General features: G+C 36.5%; 4 protein-coding genes across 5 annotated transcripts; 1 reads left to right on the top strand and 3 right to left on the bottom strand.

Moving 5' to 3' along the window:
* The first annotated feature begins 516 nt into the window (after positions 1–516).
* On the top strand, positions 517–4,833 carry LOC126712456 (uncharacterized). 2 transcript variants are annotated; one of them, XM_050411784.1, is made up of 6 exons: positions 517–830; positions 975–1,023; positions 1,134–1,260; positions 1,800–1,870; positions 1,987–2,059; positions 4,392–4,833. In XM_050411784.1, the coding sequence occupies exons 1-6, from the start codon at positions 662–664 to the stop codon at positions 4,485–4,487; spliced, it is 585 nt and encodes a 194-aa protein (XP_050267741.1). In that variant the 5' UTR covers positions 517–661; the 3' UTR covers positions 4,488–4,833. The 2 variants fall into 2 exon arrangements, with proteins under 2 accessions (XP_050267741.1, XP_050267740.1); XM_050411783.1 differs by having other exon boundaries at positions 535–830; positions 4,388–4,833.
* Positions 4,834–5,543: 710 nt separating this feature from the next.
* LOC126712455 (UPF0496 protein At1g20180) lies at positions 5,544–7,405 on the bottom strand. Its single transcript, XM_050411782.1, has 2 exons — positions 7,219–7,405; positions 5,544–6,957 (listed from the first exon to the last, which is right to left on the bottom strand). The coding sequence occupies exons 1-2, from the start codon at positions 7,277–7,279 to the stop codon at positions 5,897–5,899; spliced, it is 1,122 nt and encodes a 373-aa protein (XP_050267739.1). The 5' UTR covers positions 7,280–7,405; the 3' UTR covers positions 5,544–5,896.
* A 12,307-nt stretch (positions 7,406–19,712) lies between these two features.
* LOC126712454 (uncharacterized) lies at positions 19,713–24,757 on the bottom strand. The gene is made up of 3 exons (XM_050411781.1): positions 20,934–24,757; positions 20,465–20,859; positions 19,713–20,388 (listed from the first exon to the last, which is right to left on the bottom strand). Exons 2-3 carry the CDS (start codon positions 20,855–20,857, stop codon positions 20,113–20,115), a joined length of 669 nt encoding a protein of 222 aa, XP_050267738.1. The 5' UTR covers positions 20,858–20,859; positions 20,934–24,757; the 3' UTR covers positions 19,713–20,112.
* Positions 24,758–24,815: 58 nt separating this feature from the next.
* LOC126712453 (aquaporin PIP-type-like) lies at positions 24,816–26,492 on the bottom strand. Its single transcript, XM_050411780.1, has 4 exons — positions 26,083–26,492; positions 25,703–25,998; positions 25,354–25,494; positions 24,816–25,233 (listed from the first exon to the last, which is right to left on the bottom strand). Exons 1-4 carry the CDS (start codon positions 26,369–26,371, stop codon positions 25,114–25,116), a joined length of 846 nt encoding a protein of 281 aa, XP_050267737.1. The 5' UTR covers positions 26,372–26,492; the 3' UTR covers positions 24,816–25,113.
* Between the last annotated feature and the right edge of the window lie 676 nt (positions 26,493–27,168).

Raw genomic sequence — 27,168 nt, 5'->3', positions numbered from 1 at the left:
TTTCAAAATGAGCAAATATTGGTCCAGTTTTCTAGCGTATTAAATCCGTTTTCATAATGATGATAGATGCCCATTTTATGTCGCCATCACAAAGGTCCAGTACACTATGATAGATGCCCATTTTAGGTCGCCATCACAAAGGTCCAGTGCCAGCCGAGTCCGTTCCAAAATAGCTACGCTAAAATTATAAATCGTCATTCAATAATAATAATAATAATAATATAAAGCTACGTGTCATTTCTGTATAAAACTGTGCTACCCTACCAGTGGATAATTAGGAAAAAAGAAGAAGAAGAAGAAAACATACAAGTCGTTCTCTCGCATACACTTCTTAACGGGCTTTATAGCCGGCCAGGCCTGATTGTTGAATTCAGGGCCGATATTTAGTCTGAGCCCGGCCCATTATTCTGCCATTTGAAACGCATAAAAGGGTCGCTAATTTCAAGCCCAATTACTAAAACCAGCTTAGCCCAAAACCCGACTACTCGGGCGAACCGAACACAACACAACACAACACAGAACCGAACCTACAGCCGCCATAGCGACCTTTGACTCAAGCTCAAGCTCAAGCTCACGCACTGAAACTGAAAGGAGCCAAGCTTTGTTGAAATTGTACGGACCGGCCTCGATCCTATTCAAACAAAATCTTGTTTAGATTTCAATGAAGGACCACAGCGTCGACCACACAATAAATCTAGAACACGAACACGAACACGAACAGGAACAAGAACAAGACTCATTACATAGGATTCTCGTACCTGACGTACGCGATCTCCCTCTCACTCCTCCCTCTGCCATTGAATCCAATTTCGTCTCCTATTTCGCTCCAGGTACGACATAACCACACACACACACACATTACTTTATTCTGTTGTGATCTTATTGCTGAGAAATCAAAATCGATTACTTAACTAAATGTTCCACTCAACTGATTTCACGAAGTTTCACTGATTTCGATTTTTTGAAATTTTTAGATTTCACGAAGCCAGGACACGATCAGTACGTTTATCGCCATGCCAATGGGTACATTACCTATCTTGCTTTTTTTTTTGGTATTGTATGTTAAATTGGAGAAATTTCATAATCTTGATAATTGATTTTTTTTTTTTTTTTTTTTTAATTTTAAATAATAGATTGTGTGTGATTGGATTGGCTCGGACGCATGTGGCGTTTAAAGATACAAGTGGTATCACGGCCGTTGATTTCAACGTTGGGAAGTCTGATCGCAGCGGCATCAAGGTCACCGGAAAGCGCAAGAAGGTACTAAAGCAATGCATCCATTATTTGAAGAAATTAGTTTGCTATTATTATCATTTGAATTCATGTTAGTGTTTTAAGTTTCTAAGTTCTAACATTAAGAGAAGAGATTTATATTTATATTTTTTTAATCTTTTAATGCATGGAATTCAGAAATCAAATTAATGTTTGGAAGGTAATTCTAAAATATTATTTAAATTACGTAACATTCTCTGCTGCAGATTTTAGAAAAATACTGCTGTGCAATTCTAATCTCAAGATGAAAAGAGTCATTTGGGTATAGGTCTATATAAATCAGTTTTCAGCACGACTTGGTGCATCATATTAAGTTGTTTTGTGATATAAAGTATGCTTCTACTATTGTATTTTTAGAGGCTGAAACTATTGCGCTCTTTGGAGTATATATAGCCTATTATATAGCTTCAAATGTGTATAAATTACTTTTTCATGAGTACTCATTTTCCTTCTTGATGATTTGTTTCATACTTTCACGTCCGCTTTCAAGCCTATACTTGATTAAAATCGGAGATGTTCTTTTGCAGAATGCACAGCACTTTGAGTCCAACTCAGCTTTGTGTAAAGTTAACACGGATGATGCTTCTTATATTGTGAGGTAGGTATCTTCTTCAGTTCTTCCTTAACTCTCCTTTCCCTTTTGGGGGGTGTTTTATTTGTATTTGCTTCTAAATTCTTTTGATATAAAGTTAAGAGGTTGTAGTGGCTTGACAGATGTTGTGTGAAAGGCTCTCTATTAGAAGTCAATGATAGGTTAATCAAGCAGCCGGGATTGCTTAATTCATCGGTGAGAATAATTAACCTTTTATACTAACTCAAAGTTCATATAGTATAATTAGTTGTATAATATATCTGTCTTGAATTTTTGCTGCACTTCAAGTCCTCCTCTGGTTTATAATCTTTTTTCATATTACATGTTTACATTAGCTTTTTCACTGGGCAATTTTCAAATTTTTAGAAATTGGAGCATTGTGCTCTTGACTGTTTCCTTCATTATATTTTAAATAAAAGAAACATTAGCCATAAGTTCAATTGCCATTTAGCTCTTTGTATAATTGAATATTTCATAATTTTTTTAAATTTTAATTTATAAGTTTTGGCCCCTAGGGGGAGGGGTAAGGCGAGGTTCAAACTAGTGACCTCTGCTTCACAAGGAGTGGTCTCTAATTGATTGTGCTATCCCTTGGGGTATAATTGAATATTTCATGATCTATAGCTATTAGATTCCTTAGCAATTTATTTATTTGTCAAGTTCGATTCTGTGGTAGGCCATTGAGCTCTAGCCCAAATGTCATTTACTACCCCATAAAAATGTGATGGAAGGTAAGGTTGTGGAATCAAGACCCTGGATGCATGCAGCTTTAATTTTAGTACCCAGCATGCATAACATAACAAGATGGGTCTTACCAATATTAGTTTTAGAAAAGGGTATATCCAGTGCTGGCAAGGCATTTGCTTTGGCATACGTTTTCCAAAAAAAATAAAGATTATGCACTCCTGCGTTATCTCTATACAAGTGAGAAAGTTTATTGGAAAATATACTTAGAAGATGCAGCCCAACTAATTATGCAAGATATGACAACCTTAAGCGTTGAAATTAATGTAAAAAATAGAATTAATATTAAAAAGGGTGAGAGAATGGTGAGAATAGAAGCTTAAAGCTGTAGTAAATGCTCTGTCATATTCTAGAATACAAATTAGTACTAGTTTGCGTCTAGAAGATGGCTTTCTATAGGGTACTTGGGGAAAATATACAATCTCTGTATGTGCGTCTGTGCATGCTTGGTGTTGTGTTTGTAGGTTACATATGCTTTTTTTATGGGTTAAACACCTCCCAGGTGCACTTAATTGTTATGCAAAGAAATGAGGAATCTTGAATTTCTATTTTAGTTGCAATTTTTTTTTTTGTTTTTTTATAGTTTCTTCATGAACTTCATCATTGGTGTTTCAACAAACATGTGGTTGCAGTTCTATGAAGTTAATCTAACCCTAAGCTAATCCAATGAAGTAGAATGTATTGGTAGGTTCAGCTGTCTAGAAAATTATCAAGGAGACTTATAAGACAATTTTTTGAGATGTCTAGTGTATAGAAAATCAGTTGATTGACACCCAAGGAAATAAGAATTATTATACGGAAGGGATGAGAAGTGTGGTGGTGGCCATGTAGAATTAGGTTGTTCTCATACTGTTGCAATTAATGGCAGTGATGACGCATGAAGATGGTAATTTTATTATTATTATTGACAAACTAGGGTATCCATACCTCTTCAAGTATCCGACTATTCCCTCTTTCAGGCCCAGGATCTCATAGATATCATGAGGCCTTAAGAACCGAGTCCAAATCTTCTGTCCCACTTTTCTTGCTCCACTCTATGCTCCACCAATAAAAACTTACCACATGTTCACCTAATTAATTAAATACTACCGTTATTGACTTATTAATACTACCATTATTAATTAATGGTAGTAATTAATTAATTAGGTGAACATGTGGCAAGTTTTTATTGGTGGAGTATAGGGTGGAGTAGGAAAAGTGGGACAGAAGATTTGGACTCGAAAGAACCACTAAGCCAACTCCTTGAGGTTTATAGAAGTAATTAAAGTTTTTTAATAGAAAAGAGAGAACCTGTACACAGGTTGTATGCAATTGATCCACCTAAAAAATGGTGGGATGGTGATTTCCCTAGCATTTCATGATTTTTCAATAAACTGCTTGCTACTTTATCAAAAAAGAGAGGGTGATTTTTCAAGCATCTCGCTTCTAAATGCATGAATACGTTTTTGAAGTCTTCTTATCTAATTCCAGACCGAGTCTCCCGCATTTGAGGACCTCCTCAGGAACCATGGCATTGATTTACCTTTAGTTTGAGTTCATGTTATGTGAAAGTGATTTTTGCCAATGAGCTCTAGCTAAAATATCATCTCCTCCCATAATAAAAGGATGGAATGTGTGGTGTGAGTTCAAGATCTATTATGTTAGGTGCATGTATAACTGGTAATTAAAAAATTGTGATATGATAAATGATAGTGATTATGGTTATTTATTTTTCAGCTGTCATTTGTATCTTGTACTTATTGTTCATAATTCTAGTTCATCTGCCTTTTTTTTGTCCAGGCAGATAGAGAAGGATACATTGCCATTATCATGCCAAAACCAGCAGATTGGCTCAAAGTCAAGGGATCGTTACTGGGCCTTGAAGAGTATAAGAAATTGAGAGAATGTTAAATCATTGGGATGTGTTATTTACACAGGTCTGGGCTTGAGAGTAAAATGGAACTGAGAGAAGTGTTGCTCCCCATGGCAGTGCATTTGTGTTCCCCTTCACCGGTTCATTTGATGGCCCTCCCAGGTTAACCTCACTACTGGTGACGAGCTTGATGATATTAATGCTTCTCACATTTTAAACCTTCATTGGAAATATTCATCTTGTTCCTCAGTATTCTGTATTATTATTATTATTATTTTTGTAGAATGTATTCTGTTTAATTATTTTGTCATGAAATAATTTTTGCATGATTAGAATTAAAATAATAAAAATAAGTCTTTTCTCTTAGTATTAACTTTTAAGTTTCTCTTTCCCAGATTTCTACTCCAAACCTCTTTCATGGAAGTCTTATGGTTCTCCTCTTTTCCCAGAAGTCTTTGGTTAAGTATGTTGTTAATATGAAATTAATGGAAGTTTATCGGGTTAGGGACACTTATGTCATCCAAAAAAAAAAAAAAATCCCACCTTAAACTATCACTTGCTTTATGATGTCTGCTAAATCTCTTAACTTTATTTGAAATGTAAGAAAGCTTCCTATTGTTATTAATTTCTTATAAATTGAAGATATTTTTTTTTATCAAATAACCTCCTTACTTCCTAAATACTTCACAATCAAAAAAGAAAAGCTTCCTTCCTAAGTAGCCAAAATTGAAAAATAAAGGCATGGGTAGATTGAATGATTGTTGATGGTCTGATGGACTGAAGTTTTACAATTTGTCCACACAAAAAAAAAAACTAATCAGACTGTTAATTGGCAATAATCATGTGATTTCTACTTCTTTTTTACTTGCTTGGATAGTTTGGGGAACTGGAATTTGAATCATGGATGTCTTTCTTGAAAACACAAAAAGTACCAATTGTGCTACAAAATTCTTGATAAAATGTTCTTTCTATCGTTGCAAAGTATTAAATGACTGGGGCTGTCATTTTGTGCAATAGGATTTTGTTTTTGGTAGAAAGCAATAGGATTATAGGACCATGAGAACAGTCACTCAATCTGCAATGAGGAGCCCGAAAAGGAAGAATACCAATCGAATTTCATAATTTGACATAGTGTTAAAGCCATGTCTAGGCATAAATAAATTACAAATCATGTTTCAAAAGAGCTTGAGTAAATTATAAACATCTGTACTATCTGAATTGTCCAAAAAAAAGTTTAAAACATCTGTAATTAGTCTTCACCGTAAAAGGTCTCTTCTTTGTTGATTGACAAAATCTATCCCACAACAAAACAATCGTGAGGAATTTCATCTCAAACAAGACTCTTATGATTCAACATGTACTGTCACTATCTATTTGCAGATGATTAGTACCTACCTTCACAAACATGATCACAAAAGTATGTAAATATGTGTGTGTCAATGGTGGGCTACCATTATCTCTTGAATTACAAGCCTCCTAGATCTGTTTATTGTGAGAAAGCACAAGTAGATATGTTCTTCAAGCTCTTCTAATTGTTCCTGGAAGCTTGACTCATGGACATGCAAGTCCCTCACAACCTCCTTCAATATCTCAAATTTTCCGCTCTTAACACATATATCCGCCACAGCTTTTCGGTGTTCTACTTCGTCATGTAATCTCTTAACCATCCGACTCATCGTATCAAAATCATTGACTAATATATAAACTCCTTTGGCAGCAACATCAATTTGGTCACCAAGTTTTCCAAGCACTTTTGCCTTAAGCCCTCCCCAAGCTCCCTTCATTTTCTTCGTACATAGACCCAAGGAACAAGCAAGAAGCGCTGGTGCAGCAACAATTCCCACAATGCTATGCAATGCAAAGAGTAGCAACAGAATCAGAATTGCACTATGAGACATAACAAGAGCAACCCCGCCAACTTTCTTCCATATTTTACCAAATCTTACATTCCTTTTAATTTTTCTATGTTTTGATGTAAGCCTTTGGAGCAACACCATGTAGCCATCACGAGTTTCACGAAATTGTTCTGGGCTAATAATCGATAATGGGTTTTTCATTGATGCAAATGCAGCAAGCTTTCCAAAAATAACCTGACATTGGTCATCAGTGTAATCTGCAGAATCGTGTACACTTCTACTTAGCTTGATAACTCTTTTGATTTTTCGATAATTAGCATGCGTTTGATGTACACTTTGAAGGAGTGTCTCACAAATCTTACATGCTTCTAAGCTGGCTTTAAAATAGTCAATTAGAAGGTAATGAAGATCCATGCCTTGTATCATGTCCGCTAGGGTTTCTTGCCGCGGTTCAAGTAAGCTTTGGGAGAGATGCGTGTGAAGTGAAAGAGAAGTCGATGAAGAAGGTCTCTTCATGCTTGTACTTTCTAGCTGGTCATGAACTTTGTCCCACATATCTGTATAAGATTTTGTTCTGAAAGCTTCCATGTATTCATCATTTACGCTTGACAAGCTATCGGCATCTTCTATCGGTGATCTGCCTGAGACCAAACATTAAAATCAACAACAATCAATCAATCAATCACTTTTAAACATGAATATAGGATCTCAAAACTTTTTCTCAGTGTTAAATTCAAAACTATAACCATGAAGAAATAAAACCAACCAAACTTAACATAAAAAATAGTCTTAACCCAATATACATAATTCCAAGATCTTTCAAACCCATGAAGGAATTGGTAGAAATATGCCGTCAACTTTACGAAAAAGAGAGAAGAGAGATAGATATGTTGAAAACTAACCAGCCCTTCTGAAGGGAGATTTCAACTTGGGCCAACGAATACTCTTTCTCATCTGGGACATGTTGTTGAAAGATTAAAATAAAAAGTGTAAGCTGGATCGTATCTTGAAAAAAAATGGATTAAAAGTTGCAGGATAGGTATGTTGGGGAATATATATATATAACTAGCTTTCACGGCTTGAAGAGAAGCTAAGAAGAAAAAGAGAAGAAGGCCAGTTGGCATAGTTATAGCACCGCCTCAAATTGTTTATGACTTTTGTCACACGTTAGCGTCCCTCACACGTCGTGTTCTCTAGTCCCTACGTGTAATCTGCTCCGAAACAGAGGCTGATGTTTTTTCATGGAGTTTGTAGGAAAAAACAGTAGGTAATGAGTTTTGTAAATTTGAAGTTCCTCTTAAGCTTGAGATAAATATTAGAAATTTTCCTTGGTCTTCTTGAGTTCTGTACCGTGTATTTTACATTACAAGTTTACAACTGAACGAAAATTTTGAAGATAGAATCAATGAATCATGGGGATAAACCTTCATGTTTGTGAGAAATTATACAATCCAGCATGATGGACTACGTTACCTGTCCACAATTTCACTAAAAGCTCCCAACTATTTAAAATTGTTGAGTCAAGTTTCATGAATCTGTTTAATTTAATTTTTATTTATTTATTTTTTATCATAAACTGACTTAGCCATTTTAAATAATTGAGTGTCTTTTAGTGGAATAGTGGATAAGTGACATCATCCACAACGAAGACCATATAATTTCCCTGTATTTAGGTGCTTAATGGATTTTATTCTTATTTTCAAATTAAGAAGAAAATTATTGGTAATACAAGTTAGTTAGATAATGATTGATAACTGCACGCATTTTGCGTGAAGTATTTGAATCATATGCTCCCAAGGGATGAGGTGGTCATATATGTGGGTCTACTAAGCAAACGAAATCAGAAATTATCAGCCAAGTTAAGCTCGGGGGGAAGAATGCGTAAGTACACAAGCTCTCATTGCATTCACATAACTTTGTTTAACATGGCTGAATAGCTGTCACTCAGCAGAGTATTCAGTTATCATTAAGAGTATTCGATTTTCGGTTGCTCATTTGCATAGTCTTTATAAATAAACTAGCCGCGAACCTGCGCGTTGCGCATGATAATCATTTTTATGGTGGTTTTATTAAATTTTTTTATACAATTTAAACTAATTTAATAAAGAGTAATGTATTTTGTAATTATATTTTTATTTATTATAAGAATAATCATAAATGTAATATAGGAACAATCATAAATCATAAATTTAATAATTTTTGTTGTACTAAAATGAAAAAAAAATACAATTTTTCTCAGAAACTCAAAAGGCAATTTAACGAAAATATTTATTTTTTAATAAAAGTTATTTATAACATTTTGTGAATCATTAAAAAGAATATAAAATTTGGAAATTATTCTTTTAGTTATAAACAAACTTTCTCAAACTTATTTTTTCTGCCTACAATCCAAAACACTGAAAAAAGTAACTAAAAAATTAATAAAACTTAGCTATGATTAATTGGACCAATTAGGAAAACAATTTGTTATTTATAATCTACTAAGGTTATTTTCTTTGTGGAAATTGTAATTTCGTCCACCCAAAACATATTATCAAATAATCAATTATTAGCAAAATCTAAGAATTAAATTTCTATATATGCATTGTTATAAAATAATAATAATAATAATTAAAGTAAAATTGCAAAAGATAAAATTTGCCTCTCATCCAATAACTTTTGTTTAGCCAACCTTTACTTTTCTCTAAATAAATTGCATTATAGAGTACTTCTAATACTATTAAGAATACTTTGTCCACCACAAAGGATTAAAAAATAAACAAAAATGATTAAAGTCTCATAGTTTAACATCTAAATTGAGCACTATAAAAATCATGCTATCAAATTACAGTAACTACCAAATTAAATTATCCAAATCATGCTATGTAGTAGAATAATATTATATTTTTATATATAATCATTTATAACGCAATAGGATAACATTTAACAATCAAAGAGAGAGAGAGAAAAAAAAAAACTAAATCACATTAACCTAAAGTAAATTAAAGAATATAAAAATTATCAACCTAAAACGAAGATGCAAGGAAAATAAAAAATAAAAATCCACTCAAAAATTGTTTGTGTGAGAGAGAGAGAGAGAGAGAGAGAGAGAACCTTTTTTTTGTAAGAGAAAACTATGCATAGAATGAAAGAGATAGTGATAGATTTATAGTAACAGAGTGTGAATAGGAAGAGACAAAAAAAGAGGAAGATGAAGGCAAATATGAAGAATGATAATAATGTAGAGGGTAGTGGGGAGATGAGAATGTGAGAGAATGAGAGAAGGAGAAAGGTTGGAGAAGTAGTGGGGAGATGAAAAGATAAGGGAGGGAGAAATGTTGGAGAAGTGTAAATATGAAATAAAAAAATATTATAAATAATTATAAGAAAATGGAAAGAAAAAAGATAATGACGTGGACGTTGACATGGCTCAATGTGAGCGCAGCAGCATTAAATGCTATGCTTTAACTTTTAGTAATATATAAATTAGCCTCATCAAATGTGCTTCGCGCGTGCAATGAGTTTTTTTTTTTTTTTTTTTTTTTGTTAGTGGTCCTATTTTGTAGGGAAAAAAACTGTGTTTTTTATTTATTATATATATATATATATTTTTTTTTTTTTGAAAATCTAATTTATAAATAAATAAATCAATTTGAAAATTAATAGGAGAGTGGTCTTATTTTTTAGGTAATGTTTTAATGTGAGTTAGAGTTGCATTTTTACCAAATTGTCCTTTAGTTTTATCTCTACTTATGTTTGAACTAAAAAAAATGAGGAATCTAAACAGGGGAAGCCCTTAAATAATAGTATAGAAGAGTAATACTACAGTCAAAAACTATTTTACAACATTTTTACAAAATATTGATGTGGCCATCATTTTATTGGTTTTTGTGGGGCCCGAGAATTTATGGGCCCGGCCCACTTCATAATAGGGCCTAGGATCCAAGCCAAGGAGAATAATTTCCGAGGACGCAAAGTATAAATCTGGACAAGGCCCAAATATATGGTCGAGGACGATTTTATGCTCGGCACCTCACAAAACGCCTGAAGAAAAGGACAAACTCAGTACATGGGCAGGACAAGGGAAAAAGCTGCCGACATCGTAGTACAAAACCCTACATCTGACAGGCCCATACTCCAAACCATGCTATTTAACTTTTCCAGCCACCCCCAACCACTCTATGTATGGATTGATAGGACAGGTCCCCAGAAAAGTGAAACTTACACGTGGACACTAAAAGGGGAGTGAACACTAGTATAAAAGGGAAAGAGAGCCAAGGGGAAGGGGGCCTCGGAGGGAGGATAAAATCCTACAAAAGGGAGAAGGGGAAGGATACTATGCTCCTCGGACGTAGTTCGAGGACTTAAATCCTACAATCCGCACCAATGGAAGGCTTAGCTAGTCTAGCCAAGTCCACACATATATAAGCTTCCATAAAAACCACGACTAAACCGCTGACCTGTGACCAAGGTTCTGCCTTTCAAACCCACTCTCTACAAATCATATTGTTAGGGCCCTTTACATATGAGCCCAATGTCATTCTTGGGTCGTTAAATAATCGTGTCCCTACAATTGGCGCCGTCTGTGGGAAGGCTTGCGCGTTGGCACAGGTGGCGGCGGAGTCAAGTCTCTGTCAAGCAAGGGTCGGCGAAAGAGGACTATCTTGAGTCTGTGTCTCCCCTGTCCAGATCGCACCACCTTGAGTCTCGGAAGGATCCGGTGCCTCTGGGGCGGGTGTGGTTCCTTCACCCCCACCCGTACCTCGAACATATTGCTCTAAGGGTGGATTGCACTGGATATGGAGACTGTGAGTATGGCTGAAGAATTATGAATTTGAAGGGGCCGAAGGGTTTGTATGTAAGGGGGGTAACCTCCTATCTTGCTTATATAAAGGACAAATTGGTGGCATTTAATTTATGCAGGTTTCCAAGGAATGCTACAGACAAGACGGTTTTGGCTCAATTTCCAACACCATCTGCAACCACAAGATTTGAATATCCTCGTGAAGGTGCGCCTCGAGCACTGAAACGTTGAGGACGCCATGTGAGTAAATCTAAAGGAATGTCCTCATAATTTGGCCCACCTCCCACGCAAATGGAAAAACACCAACATCAATAAAGTACAGAATTTAAGCAAGCCATGGTTTGAGCCCGATATCACCAAAACCCCCCTCCCCAATCAGGAGGCGGGGCAGTAGGATTTTGAGGGGCTATTGTGGGGCCCGAGAATTTATGGGCCCGACCCACTTCATAATAGGGCCTAGGATCCAAGCCAAGGAGAATAATTTCCAAGGACGCAAAGTATAAATCCAGACAAGGCCCAAATATATGGCCGAGAACGATTTTATGCTCGTTACCTCACAAAACGCCTGAAGAAAATGACAAACTCAGTACATGGGCAGGACAAGGGAAAAAGCTGCCGACATCGTAGTACAAAACCCTGCATCTGACAGGCCCATACTCCAAACCATGCTATTTAACTTTTCCAGCCACCCCCAACCACTCTATGTATGGATTGATAGGACAGGTCTATACTCCAGAAAAGTGAAACTTACACGGGGACACTAAAAGGGGAGTGAACACTAGTATAAAAGGGAAAGAGAGCCAAGGGGAAGGGGGCCCCGGAGGGAGGATAAAATCCTACAAAAGGGAGAAGGGGAAGGATACTATGCTCCTCGAACGTAGTCCGAGGACTTAAATCCTACAATCCGCACCAATGGAAGGCTTAGCTAGTCAAGCCAAGTCCACACATATATAAGCTTCCATAAAAACCACGACTAAACCGCTAACCTGTGACCAAGGTCCTGCCTTTCAAACCCACTCTCTACAAATCATATTGTTAGGTCCCTTTACATACGAGCCCAATGCCATTCTTGGGTCGTTAAATAATTGTGTCCCTACAGTTTTCATTTAAGCCTACCATTAATATCACTTTTTCTTACCAAAAATTATTTACCACATTAGCAATTTGTAAATTTTTTTGTATCTTTAGCATTATTCTAAATAAAAATATAGTGTCGAATCTAGTAAAATTTGTTAGATCTATGTGTGAATTGCCAAGGTATCTAAGAGTCTTCAATTTTCGGTAATTTATTTGCATAGTGTTTATAAAAAGAAAATAGTGCCGAACTTTGTAAAAGTAGTTGGATCTATGTATGAATTGCCAAGAAAGTATCACCCCCTGGTCTATGAGTTTAATGAGTCAACTCCAAACAATTTTTTTTATAGAAAAAAAAAAATTGACTATTGAATAGATTGCTTTCCTCCCAAATAAGAAAAAAAAAATGTTAAATGTGTGATAAAAATGAAAAAAACTAAAATTTAGCTCATTTAATTAAAAAAATAAAAATTAAATTATTTGAAAAAAGAAGTCCAAAATTAATTTAAATCTTGGTTTTCAATTGCACTGTAGGCTAAAAAGCTCTTGCCTCTTGACAATACATTACCATTTTTATAAGTAGCACTATTGTATTTTGGTTGTGGGGCCCAATAGTTTAGGAGCCCGGCTCGCTCGCTTATGGGGAGTCCACAGGCCCCAAACTAAAGGAGGTCAGGGCCCAAGTCCAAAAATAGGAAGCCCAAAGTGACCCGAAGATACAGCCGAGGACAGCTTAGTCCTCGGCAGACCCAAAGTCTCCCGGATTAGAGTGGAATACAAGCTAACTTGGGAGATCAGAAAATATCTTGGGGCAGTTGTCCTTAATACCCTTCACTGATATGACACTGCACCCAACAGAGCCGGATTTTTAGGCTTTATTGATCATCTCCAACAATTTCGGGATTAGATTGATGGGACAGATATCTGTCCTGGAAAGATCGACCCTACACGTGGACGAGGGACAACAAACGTAGGCTAGTATAAAAGGAAAGGTAAACTAATAAGGAAGGGGATCCCCATCTCACTTCCTGGAAGAGACTCCAAGAATGAGAATGCCCGGAGAGTATATGCGCTCCACATGGAAAACCCATCGACGGGTAACCGGAGAAAACACTAGTGCTCCTCGGATATGATCCGAGGAGCCCAATCCCTCAATTTAAAAAGTTAACGGGCTTAGATATCGGGACTAAAGCCTTTTCTGGTCTAGGTTTATCTAAGGTCCGGCTCATACTAACGCCCCGTGACCCAACTCTAGCCTTTCAAGCCCACTCTCTACAAAATTTATTGTGAGGGATCCATCATGCGCGAGCCCAACGTCATTGTTGGGCCGCTTGAGAACCGTGTCCCTACATTGGTAATTAAGCACCATTAAACAAAAGTTTTAATAGTTGAATCCAACTACTGTATATTCTAACTCCTAGCTACTCTACTACTAAATTTTTTTCTATCAAGCAACATCTGAAAAATATCAATATAGGATTTGTCGGCAGAGAAACTGGATTTTAATATTTTTCGCTATGATTATTTTTGGGGGCAGTCCAAATATTTTTAAAGAAAAGTTCTCCCAAATTTTCTCACATTTGTCAAGAGAAAATATAAAGCACTTCTCTTTTATTTTTGGATAGGAAACTACTTCTTAGTTCTTAACTTCTTATTATCACCTTGTTCATACTAAATATGGTCCACATTAAAAAATAACAGAAACTAGATAATTAAGGATCAAAATCCACCTGAGTCAATTAATGTTATTGAAAATTTCATTGTTAAACACTCGGCCACGTTTTTAACTTTAGTTTGATTAGTTCTATAAATTTTGAAATCAAAATCAAATCATGATTCATTAATAGCTAGATTGTCTTGCATGCTAAATTATCCTAAATTTGGAGTGGTAACCCTCTCTCTCTCTCTATAGCTTTCTTTGTTAGCATAAAATATGATTGCTTTCGGGCCCAAAGTTAGCTCTTGAAATGTAAGAGATCCTTGCTTCCACTCTTTGATCTCTTTAAGTTGGACAAAATTTAGTCTGGGACTAAGATTTAGCCACGTTATACAAGGGTACACCATTATTCCTGGTTAACAGTTGGTTTTTCTTTTTTTCTTTTTTCTTTTTCTATAATCAGTGTGGCTGTAGCGGTGCATTTCTCTAATCTCTACAGCTAATAGGGTCTTTTTTTCACTCCACAGTCCACATTCATCACGCATCAACAGTGAGCTCTTGATGACGCTCAGGGTCAAAAGCCACCTATTACGGTTTCATATTCATTTTGAACACTATAATATGTAACGATTGATCAAGTCAACTTTTTCCCCGCCATCTGGCATATGAAATCCTTTTAGCTTATGTTTCTCAAATTTCGGATTGTTTTGCTGTGCATACGAAGAAAAATAAGGAAGTCTAATAACATAGCAAAATATTAATTATAACATTTTCACAAATTTTTTTTTTTTAATTGCAGCGGGTTTAGGTATAATATTTTGTTAATTTATTTAATTTAATTTTGACTTATGGTGGGTTGACATTTCAATTTGTTATAAAATTTTGCGTGCCCATAAAGCAGTGGCAGCTTTGTGAATTTTTTTTTTTAGGGTGGTTATTAAAAAATTTAAATTATACAAAATCTAATAAAGCGATAGCTTAAATATTTGCTTCAAGTCGCTAAGGAGAGCAAAATTATTGCGACCACAAAGCCAAAAAAAGTATAATTGTCATGTCACAACCAAGAAGAACACACCACCACAATATTTTTCTTTGTACAATTTTTTAAGGAAAAATGAGATTAGAGATTATTTTTATTGAATAGGTTGAACGAGTTACAAATTTTATCATTTTGTTTTATAATATGCTTTTTGTTGAATAATTTGCTCACTTGTTGTTGTTTGGACTTGTCTTATTATTGTTTGGTTTATTTTTGTTGTTATTTGGGCTAATATTTATTGTTGTTATTTAAGATTAAAAAAAAAAAAAGGATTAAGGATTATGTTTGGAGACAGAATTAATTTTGGAGTAATGTTATGTCCACAACATTTTTACAATAAACTTATGTAAAAAGCTATTATTGGTGGGTAAAAAAATAATATTAGTATTTGGCTTAAATTAGAATTAGTAACAGCTTACCACATTGGATTTGTTGTGAAATTATTGTGAAAATGTTGTGAATGTAGTATTACTCTTATTTTTGTCGAACCCAAAATTTTGTAATTCTTAGGTCAAAGTGTTCAATATTTTTATTAGGGTAGTCACAATTGGTTAGTTTAGCATATAATTTTTTTTTTGACAAGTGTATATATACTTTTTTTTTTTTTCAAGTCAGGTGATCCTATGACCACCTTGGCTTGCATGTGAAGCCACCACTGCCATAAAGACCTCAAAAAAAAAAAAAAAAAAAATCAGTTGTTTCTTTAATTTGATTTTATCTTTCAGAGTTTGAGCCTTAACAAAGTAGACAAATCCTTACATATTAAATGGAAGTATAGAATATTGATGGAGATATTTTTTGTGGACAACTTAAGCAAGAGTTAAAAATAATCCTTGGATTAAGAGTTTTGTAGCTCAACTAATACTTCTTAATATTTTTAACAAAGATATTCAAAGTTCAAATTTCTAACCTCCCCAACTCTTTCCATCAAAAAATGCAACCCTCGGGTATTTTTTTCAGCTTTTACTAAACCTTATTGAAAAATTATAGAATATTTTCAAACAAACAATTAATACGAGAAATTTGCATGCTCTAATAATTTTTTATCTTGTTAAAATTTTTTTTGAAAATAAAATTTAAATTTTGTCATTTAAAATGATCATAACGATTTACTAGTATTTATTTATTTATTTTTTTTTGGTGCAATCGACTTCTTAGGATGATAATTGATCATTACTCTTTAATATACCCATGCGCATGCTGCATACATGCACATATCTCACATACTTACTACGTAGTTTTCTTAATATCATTCTAATAATTAATGTAGGTGTAGAATTCTAATTGTGTTTAAGAGTTCGAATTTTCTTTAACATACGATGTGGTATATGTAAGCTAATACCAATCAGATCTAAGACTTTTCAAAATTGATCTATTTGATCCCTGAAATCAGCATAGTCTCAAATCACTATTAGGTCAGTTAGTCATTGTTTTTAAAATAATGTTTAGAGACTAAGTTGATTTTAAAGACCAAATTATTGGATGCATGGTCATAGAAAACATGCATAATTGGTCACTTGATCTCTTAACGAAATCAATATTACGTGATACTTTGCAACGAGATGCTTGCAAGATGCACAAAAAGAAGAAAAATACAAAGATACTTTGGTATAATTGGGATCCCAATGGCGGCTGTTTAAATAAGATACAACGCAGCTTTCTTTGCCACAAGCCCACGTTAACACTAATGAGAAATGCCTAGTGCCCCTTAGCCTTAACTTCCTACAAAACGACGAAACAATTGTACGTACTCATGATTATGACGTGAATTATATATCTAGCAAAGGACAACCCTCTAATATGAAATACAGTAGTATCTTAATTATCAACTAATCTTACAAGACATCTTTATCAAAACATGTAAAATCTTACATATTGTGAGACACGACATTGTCTCTTAAGATAACTTTTTTTTTTTTTTTTTTTTTTAATGTAATCATTTTGCATGATGACAGAAAAATTATTAAATACTTCCAGAGTACAGTGATGAGAAGTTTGCTTCTCTAACAATTAATTAGTGAGATTTATCATAAATGTCAGCTCGAACCCTTTCGCTTTAGACTCCCAAGCATTTTGTGCATAGGGAGATGCCAATTCAGCTACAAGGTTTTTGGCTTCTATTATATATATTTAAAAAGAATAGAAGAAATCAAGACGTAGCTTAATATATTAAACATAAAATCTTTGGTAGTTCAAATAGGAGTCATATACGAGTGTAAGATATAAAAACTTTAGAAATATATTGTTTATAATAGACCACAATCACATGTACATATTAGGTTAAAGAATACATATAGTCAGTAGTCCCATGTACGTTAGAATGTGTTGGTGAATATGTTAAATAGTATAAAAATCACAAATATATACGGTTGAATTATCTTAAATACAGTTGGATTGAGGTGGGAAAATTTTGTTCTATTTCAAACTCCTCCTCTACACATTCTCATGCTTGTGTTCTCGACTAATTTGTCTTTTAAGCCCAATAAATTAAAACACTTAAAAATTAATAAGGATTTGAACAAAATTAATAATTTTCTGACTTTTTCATTAAATTTAATATAAAATGCTCCAATAGGATGCATGAAATTGAATCATTCCTTTATCAAAAGTATGTCATTAAAAGGAGGACGCCACGTTTTTTATCCTTCATGTTTGTCTCCCAATTTTCCTTTTCAGATTTTGTGTGTGGTTGCAGCAAGTGGACGAGATAGAGCCTTCCCTAGATTGGCTTATAAGCCCATGCAGGCTATACCTGATTTGAAATTTCGTATAAGATAGAATATTGTCTGAACTCTGAAGTGCTTGCTTGCCATTGCTTGCCATAGTTTGGTAACTAGTGGTACTCTTTCTCATTGGTTCATCCCTTATAAGGTAGAAAGAGGAAGCTATCTTTCCAATGTGGGACCAAAGAATTCAAGCCAAGGCAAGGCAAGACAATCAAGCCAAAAAAGCTAAAACCAAAGGCAAAGGCAAAAATTCTTGAGTACCTACAATAAAAGGATCCTTTTATTGTGGGAACATTTTTTGCTCTAAGGAAACTCATGTACTCCTTAGGCAATTTTTGCTTGCCCCACATTGGAAAAATTGTCTTCCTCTTTCTACCTTATAAGGGATGACCAATGGAGATAGAGTACCATTACCAAACTAGTGGTACTCTTTTTAATTGGCTCATCCCTTATAAGCTAGAAAGGGGAAGGCCATCTTTCCAATGTGGGACAAGCAAAAATTGCCTAAGGAGTACATGAGTTTCCTTAGAGCAAAAAATGCTCCCACAATAAAAGGGTGGAGAGCTACGACGAAGATAAGAACGAAGAGGCCATGCGCCTCCAGCTCGACCTAGTGGACGAAGTCAGAGCAGCAGCAGAGCAGAGGTTGGCGCGTTATCAGAATCTCATGGCAAAACACTACAACACCAAAGTGAGGCATAGGGACTTTCAGGTCGGTGATCTTGTACTACGGAAAGTAATGGGTGCCGCTAGAGATCCTTCGCAAGGAAAGCTCGGCCCCAACTGGGAAGGACCCTACTGGATCGCGTCATGGCAAAGGAAGGGCACCTACCACCTCGAGACGATGGACGGACAAAAGCTGCAGCACCCATGGAACACGGAGCATCTACGAAAATACTACCAGTAGAGATCATATGAAAAACAACGATTATCCCCAATTTCCCAATTTATTTAATTTTAGCTACAATTATTAGTTTCCCTTTAATAATTTTTGCTACAATATTTTGTGCCTTTTAAGCCCAAGGGGGCAGGTATTTTTCCTACAAACGCATTTTCTTTTTAAAGAGGAATTATTCAGACAACCGTGTTTTTCTACTTAAATTCTCAAAAAAAAAAAAAAAAGAGACGGATAACTGTGGGTGCAGATGACTACCAAAGCCCACAAAGTGGACGGATCACCCACAGGGTGAGAATATTTACAAAGTCCACAAAGTGGACGGATCACCCATAAGGGTGAGAATATTTACAGTCCACAAAGTGGACGGATCACCCACATGGTGAGAATATTTACAATGTCCACGAAGTGGACGGATCACCAATAGGGTGAGAATATTTACAAAGTTCACAATGTGGACGGATCACCCGTAAGGGTGAGAATATTTACAAAGTCCACAAAGTGGACGGATCACCTACATGGTGAGAATATTTACAAAGCCCACAAAGTGGACGGATCACTCATAGGGTGAGAATATTTACAAAGTCCACAAAGTGGACGGATCACCCACAACGTGAAAGTATTTACAAAGTCCACAAAGTGGACGGATCACTCATAGGGTGAGAATATTTACAAAGTCCACAAAGTGGACGGATCACCCACAACGTGAAAGTATTTACAAAGTCCACAAAGTGGACGGATCACCCACAGGGTGAGAGTATTTGCAAAGTCCACAAAGTGGATGGATCACCTGTAGAGTGAGAATATTTACAGTCCACAAAGTGGACGGATCATAGGGTGGAAATATTTGTAGTCCACAAAGTAGACGGACCACCCTTAAGGCGGATATAATCGCCAAGTCCACGAAATGGACGGGTCATAAATAGGAGAAATTTATAAACTAACCCCAAAAAATAGACGGGTAAAAAACCACAAACTACGACGGGTAGTCCCGGGAGGGTGACGACTGGCACATAAAACGGATACAAGCCCGTCAACTACACGGATCACCCCACCAAGTGAAAATTTCAAAATCCACAACAAAAGACGGGATAAACTACAAGGACGGTTTGTCCAAAAATTAAAAACCATGCAAGTCCATAAAGATGGCCAGTTCTCCGAACTACTTAAGAGGACGGATATTTATGCAACTTTCAAATAATAAATAAAGCAGGCATAAAAATTGTGAAATAAAACATTGACGGATAAAACCCTCAGAGGGTAATTGTTTAATACACAAAATTAAGGACAGATTGTTCTCAAAAAGAAAAAAAAAAAAAAAAAAAAAAATATATATATATATATATATATATAGGACGGATGGCCATCTACTTTTTAGGGTCGGCATCTTGGGCATTCTTTGCTAGAGCTGACTCTCCGTCACCTTGAGCCGCCTCCTCAGCAAATAGGTTGTCTGTGTTCTCTGAGGCGACGGGCAAAGCAAACGTCTGACCTTGATCTTCAACAACTATCATGGACACATCTAGTTTAGGGTAGGCTTTCTTAACTTGACGGAGGACGTCATTAAAACCTTGCAGGAATGAGTCCCCCAGCTCGGTCAATAAAGCATCGGAGTCACGGTATTAATAGATTGCCACCTTCTTAGCCTGACGGAGCTTTTCCTTCAAGTCTTGGATCTCCTTTTCTTTGACCTCCAAGGCCTTCCCTTCCTCATCCGTCTTCTGCTCAAGCTCTTTCCTAACCTGCTCAGAAAGTTCAAATTTCTTCTCCATGGTGGACTTCCACTTGTTGAGTTGACCCAGCTCGTCCTCCATCTGCTCTGTCTTTGCTCGTACACGTTCCAGGGCCGCTTCACGGTTAAGACACTGATCCATTAGGCCCTTCATCATGACAAGGGACTGGAACAAACAAGTTAAGGGTGTTAGACAAAAACTAAGTGGAGTGGACGGGTGAAAATTGACGGACAAAAATTACCTGTGCAACAGCAAAAAGGCCCGTCTCCCCCATTGCCTCTTTCAAGTGATTGGCCAAATCCTCATAGTCCTCCGACGAAATGATAGATGAAAGCTTCTCCAGGGCATACTTGGAGTCGTCACGAAGGAGAGGAGGAGGCTTCTCTTGGCTTGTGGACGGGGCCTTCATTAAACCTTTGCCTGACCCATGCTTTACAGGGGTGACGGTCTTCACACCCTCAGCCATCAACCCTACGACGGGTTCCAGAGAGACCTTCTGCTGCTTAAGCGGACGGTCAGATTTGGACGGAGGCTTTCTTTTTATCGACGGAGCTGTCCCCTTAGGAATCTCACCGGACTCCTTTCTTTTGGCAGCCTGTGATTTTATCAGCACCTTCCTCTTAGCATCGTCCATCTCTGCAAAGAAGGACGGGTAAAAGTTATAAACTGAGTTGAAGCCATTTATGGAAAATAAAGGTTGACGGACTTACGTCTGTGAATTCTTTCGTTATATCTGATGGCTTCAAGAGTGGGTTCGGGACCGTCACAATACCAGTGGATAATGTTGGGATTTACCAACTTCACCCAAGTCCTTTCCTTCGACTTGGTCTTTTGAAAAATCTTCTCAAGGAAACCAAACTCCTCGACACTAACTTAAGGACACCGTCTACCTGCAAAAAACGGACGACCAAAAGAGAAGTAATAATAACTAAGAGAATATAAAAGAGTTTACAAATTAGGACGGATGCATATGAGATGGATCTAACACTCCCCAGGTCGTGTCGACGGGCATATATTCCGTTTCCCCTGGACGACCCATCCACTCGTCGCCCTCTAAGAAGAAGTAATGACTCTTCCAGTCTCTATTTGAGTTGGGTGTTTCAAAGATGACCTTCAACAATGGACTCCTACTAGCAAAACAATACATTCCCCTTGACCTGTCAATTTTGTCTGGACGGTAGCAATGAAGAAATTCACGCACCATCAGCCTCCTGGCACCGTCTGTCATAGCACCATAGAGAATCTCCATTGCAATGAAGACCCTCCAGGCGTTCGGGGAAATCTAGGTGACGGACAGACCCAAATACTTTAGAAGTTCTCTATGCAGGGTACTTAAAGGAAACCTAAGTCTCGCCTTCAGCATCTGCTCGTACACTCCGACACCGTCTACCCCCTCATAATAACATTTCTTTGATACGTAGGGTAGACGGATTGTAATGTAGTCTGGAATTTGAAAAATGGCCCTAAATGTGCTGAAGTGTTTTTCCTTGATGACGGATGTGAATTTATGCACCGTCTACTCTGGTAGCATGATGAACTCCCTAAGTCCATCAGCACTAATGACGGATCTCAATGGTTGATCCTCACCGTCATCAGAAATATCCTCTGGCTCAGCCATCTCCATATCCTCATTTGTTGAGGACGAGGAAGAGGCAAACGGATTCCTCTCTTCGCCCGGACTCTCTTGGTCTTTATGACCAAACGGGTATACTTCCTCATAATCCGCCTCGTCACGAACTACTAACTGATTACTTGACGCACTAGACATTGCCTACAAGTGACGACAAAACCTAAGACTGACTGATCTAGCAGTGTTGACGGGTGTGTATGAAAGTCTAACAAAATGAAAAGCACAAATGAAAGACTTGTAAAAATGATAATAATACTTACCAAATTTGAGTAACTAAAGGTCGACGGTTGTATAGATGACGGGTACAGATATTCGACAGAAAGCTCTCTGACAAGGTTGACAATGGCGCTCTGGCAATATGTTTTAGCTGAAAAGTAGAGAAATGAGGGAGGAGAAGTGTAATATATATATGTGAAATGCATGGAAGACGAAGCGATGCTTCGATCCAGGACAAAATCCAATCAAAACGTGACACGTGTCGCACCTCATAAATGCTTGACAATCTGTCAACAAATGATCGCAGTTGCTATCGTCCTCTTGGAAAACCGTCTACTCCAAGAACCCTCAACCGTCAAAGAACCTTCAACCGTCAAAGAACCTTCAACCGTCAAAGAAATTTCAACCGTCATAGATCCCTAAACCGTCAAACCCAAAGAATATTGAATATTGAACCGTCACCCAATTAGTCCGTCCATCCAAGCATGACGGACCATAGGGTGAAGGGGGCAGCTGAAGGGGTAAAAATTGGGTTAACGGACCTTCACCATGATGGGCTTGACGGATCTTAGCCAATGGGCCGAGAATGGGTAAGCCCAGGGCATAGCAGGAACCCTAAGTTAAAATACTTGTTGTGCACGCTTAACTGCGGTAGAATCCCAAAGGAAATCGGAATCCTAGTGCAAGGAGAACTCCGAAAGATACGCGCGTTAATGCAAAACCCTCTCTACAAGGAAATGTCTTGTCTATCACGTTTTGGATTGCTCAAGAGGATTCCTATAAGGAAAAGACTTCTACATCAAGGAAGGGAGGCCAACCTTCTACTACTATAAAAGCCCCAATACCCTCACAAATCAAGGTACGCATAATTTACCCCTCTCTAGCATTCTAGAGTTGAGAATAGTTCTAACTTGACCTTCGGAGGGTATTTGGCAGGCACCACACCGGTGCCCTCTGTTAGATCATTTTTTTTCTTCTTGCAGGTCGCTATTTCAAGCGTGCGATAATCGTGTAGTTCACTGGTGATTTTAAGGCATCATTAGAGGCCATTAATCTTTTATAAAAATGTGGTCATTAATATAACAAAAATACATTCCATAAGTCTCACATTGGATTCAAGCAAATCACAACTTAAAAAATATGAAAATTACTAAAGTTTCTACAAAATAATTACAAAGTAATGTGACAAGGAATTTGATTGATGTACATACTTCAGCAACCTAATAAAGTGAATATTTGAATTATTTATATATGATTGCTGTAGGGACTGAAATTGTATTGATCCCAAAATCGGATTGGGCTCAAACGTTAACGACCCAAACAATAAATTTGTAGAGCGTGGATAGAAGAACTAGATTTATCCCAGAGGAAAAGCGATTAAACTTAACGATTCAAGATGATATGACACAGATTAAATTATCGAATTTATCCTCGAAACCAACTATGTTATTTTGTTTCATATGGTTTTCTTCCAGAAGTCCTTTGTATCAGAGTTTCAATCATGCTTTTAGTGCATTCTTCCAGGTTATATACTGCAATCTTTTTGTCATCCTTACCACACTCGTGTATGCTAAATTAGGGGGATTCCTTCCTGTCTCATCCAACACTTCCTGAAACCATCAAATAGTAGCTGTAAGGCTGCTTGATCACTGTTCAGGCATCACTTCCACATTAATGCGGCCAGAGAGTTGGTTGAGAGACAATTAATGCGGAGGTCGCAGCCTTTGAAGATATTTGTCTGCCTTTTTATCCTTATCCCTGGTCCAATGTCCCACTCTCAGCTGTGACGTAGCCCTGAAGTAAGTTTGTGATGATAAGGTACTCAGATTCATCTCGGACACATGTTGCTGAGGATACTTTTGTCCTTGGACACTTATTGGACCCATCTCACATTACCTCTACTCATCTCTTAACTTTATTCTGCTCATAGCCTTATTTGGGCCTCCTCGGATGGTCCAACATCCTCGGATAGGGCCATAGGCCCAATTAATACCGCTTTTAACAATACTTCCTGAGTAACTAGCCCCCACAATTGCAAAATATAAATTAATATGTAAGTTTTATATAGTAAAATTTATAGGATGTTAACCACCCCTTAAGAAATATTTGCAAAAATATCAATATATTTAGCAGTTTTCACTTGCATGGCATCCTTAATCCATACATGACAATCCGCATGTCCATACATCCACGTTATCAAGTAGTAAAAAATATTATCTTGGGTAGAAAAAGGACAAAATTTAGTTACAAAATTAGTTGTAGCCTAAGACTACAATCTTACTCAATAAAATAAATATTACTACATATTTAAAAAAAATCTAACAATTGAATTGCATGTTTTTTACGCTCTTAATACATATGTCAAATTTTGTGTCAATCGGATATTATTTACCATATGATCTATAAGCTTATATTTTATGCATAATTTTAAAATACAAAAACTTTCAATTTAAACAATTTATTAATGACATAACTATTTATCTCTAATTTTCTAGAAATTTTGCAAGTATAGAGAATATAAGAAGAAGATTTCATTCAATGATGGATTTGTCAAAATTCACCTACAATAAAAAGATATTAAGTAATGTTGTAGTCTTAGACTACAATCAATTTTGTAACTAAACTTTGTCCGTAGAAAATTGGGATACAAGTCATACAACATATACCTAAAAGATAAATTGTATAAAAAAAAAAAAATTAGAAAAAAAAAAAAAAAAAAAAAAAAACCTAGGTGTTAATAAACAACTTGGAAGAGAATATGATGATCTTGCCACATAATTCAGACGTTTGACAAAGAATACATATTCATCCAATTTCTTCGATGTTAGACAAAACAGAGAATTAAATACATACAAATAAGATGCACAATAATCTAATATCTAAGTAGTGGAAGTACATCGCAGGAATAGTAGCCAGACAGAGACTATATGGACATCATAACCAGTAATCAAGCAATGATACGAGGATGACCGTATGCACATGAGAGGACAAAAGCAAAAGGCTAAAAACAATGAGAGGAACACACTGAAAAGTGGAGAGTTGGCTTAGTCTGCGGGGTTAGTGGAGAAGGATCCCAAAGCTTTGAGAGCTGTGGCTCTAAGAATATATTCATGATATATTGCTGCAGCGAGTGCTCCCAGAAAAGGTCCAACCCAGAAAATCCACTGTAAATCACCATCACCACCTCATGAGTCAACAACAGTCAAACAATAAACAAATACAAATAATTAATTAATTAGTCACTAAAGCCTCAATTAAATTAAGCTACAATTAATTAAACTGACTTGATCATCCCAAACTGGTTGTTTATTGTATATTACAGCAGCTCCAAAGCTCCGAGCTGGGTTTATTCCTGTGCCTGTGATGGGAATAGTGGCCAAGTGCACCAAAAATACCGCAAACCCAATTGGCAGGGGAGCCAAAACCTATAATTTCCACATATAGACATGTTAGTTAGTACTTAGTAGTAGCCACTAGCCAGCACAATAGGTATTTACTTGTAAAATTTAAAAGACTTAATTAGAAACTAGTCAGCGCCAAGAGCTTGTAGCTCAACTGACAATTCCTAGCTAGTTTTGGTAATAGAGTTGCTTAAGGTTTAAATCTCTCATCTCCCAATTAATAGCTACTCACTGGGACATGGGAATCGCGAGCATTTCGCTTAGGATCTGTGGCGGAGAAGACTGTATAAACAAGTACAAACGTGCCAATAATCTCAGCTGCTAAAGCGGTTCCTTTGGAGTAAGTAGGTGAAACAGTGTTTGTACCACCTCCAAAATTATCATAGTAGTCTTTCGCGATGCCTTTCACTATCCCTACTCCACATATTGCTCCCAAGAGCTGAGCCACTATGTAAGCAATAGCTCTTATTAATGAAACCTTCCTTGCCAGGAACAAACCGAAAGTCACAGCTGGATTAATATGACCACCTATATCCAAAACAATAGAATTAAACATATTGTTAACCCAAAAAAAAAAAGGATACAAAGTAAGTAAAGAGCATATATATGAACCTGATATTCCAGCAGTGCTGTAAACAAGGATGAAAATCATGCCCCCAAAAGCCCAAGCAACGCCGAGAAGACCAACTGTTTCGCATGGATCAGTTTGCTTCTTGTAGCCAATAACTGTGAGGACAGTGATGTAGAGAAAGAGTAGGGTAGCAACGAACTCAGCAATAACTGCCCTATAAAAGGACCAGAGACTAAGCTCTTCAGCATCAAAAAGTGGTGCCGGTGGTGGGTCAACATAGTCTCTCACTGGCTCAGAAGCCTGAGCTTCTTCACTCACTTCCTTCGACATCTTAGTTAGTGTTCTTCTTCACTTCTCTTCGTTTTTTTTACTGGTAAAGACACTGAGAGAACTTGAGAGAGTGAGACTAGAGTATGAATTTATGTGCGTGCAAGAGAGAGCATATGCTATAGAATATAATGAAAATTATGCTGAGAAGACAAAGGAATCTTTTATTCGAGTCTCAGGTCTTTTCTGTCTTGTGAGCGTGATTAATGGCAATCTGTAGTGTCCCTCGTACGCTCTCTCTTCTCCAATGATGATAAAGCATCAACTTTTTTATTTATTTATTTTTTTTTATATCTCATCTAAGAATTTTATCCTTTATCAAATGATAATGACGATCAACCCAATCGATTGTGCTAATCCTTTTATAGGCACCACAGTGAATGAGACTGCTGATGGACCTACTGTTGACTGTTATTATCCAAATATAACTTTGATGTGCTTTTATTTATTTATCTTTCTAATGATGAAAAATGAATGAATTTGTTTTTGTGTTTAGTCCGGTATACTTTGCTCAAACGATCCCAAGTAAAACAGTTGGAGAATTGCGATGTTAGCGTGTATTAGGATATGGGGGCTTTAGGCCCACCTTGTTTACTTGTATAGCACACTTACTTGTACTGCACACTTACTTGTACTACACACTCTGCCTCCTATATAAAGGCACTTATGTATATTCTATTACTTGAGAAATACAATACAATCATTCAGTATTTCTAACATGGTATCAGAGCTACTGCTCTAATTTTCTTGTGTTTTGCAGTCTTGTTTTATCGGTATTTTCCGCTCCTCATCTTCTGTGC

The sequence above is a fragment of the Quercus robur genome, chromosome 2, assembly GCF_932294415.1.
Source record: "Quercus robur chromosome 2, dhQueRobu3.1, whole genome shotgun sequence".
Classification (NCBI taxonomy): domain Eukaryota; kingdom Viridiplantae; phylum Streptophyta; class Magnoliopsida; order Fagales; family Fagaceae; genus Quercus; species Quercus robur.
This window is presented reverse-complemented; position numbering and strand designations above follow the sequence as displayed.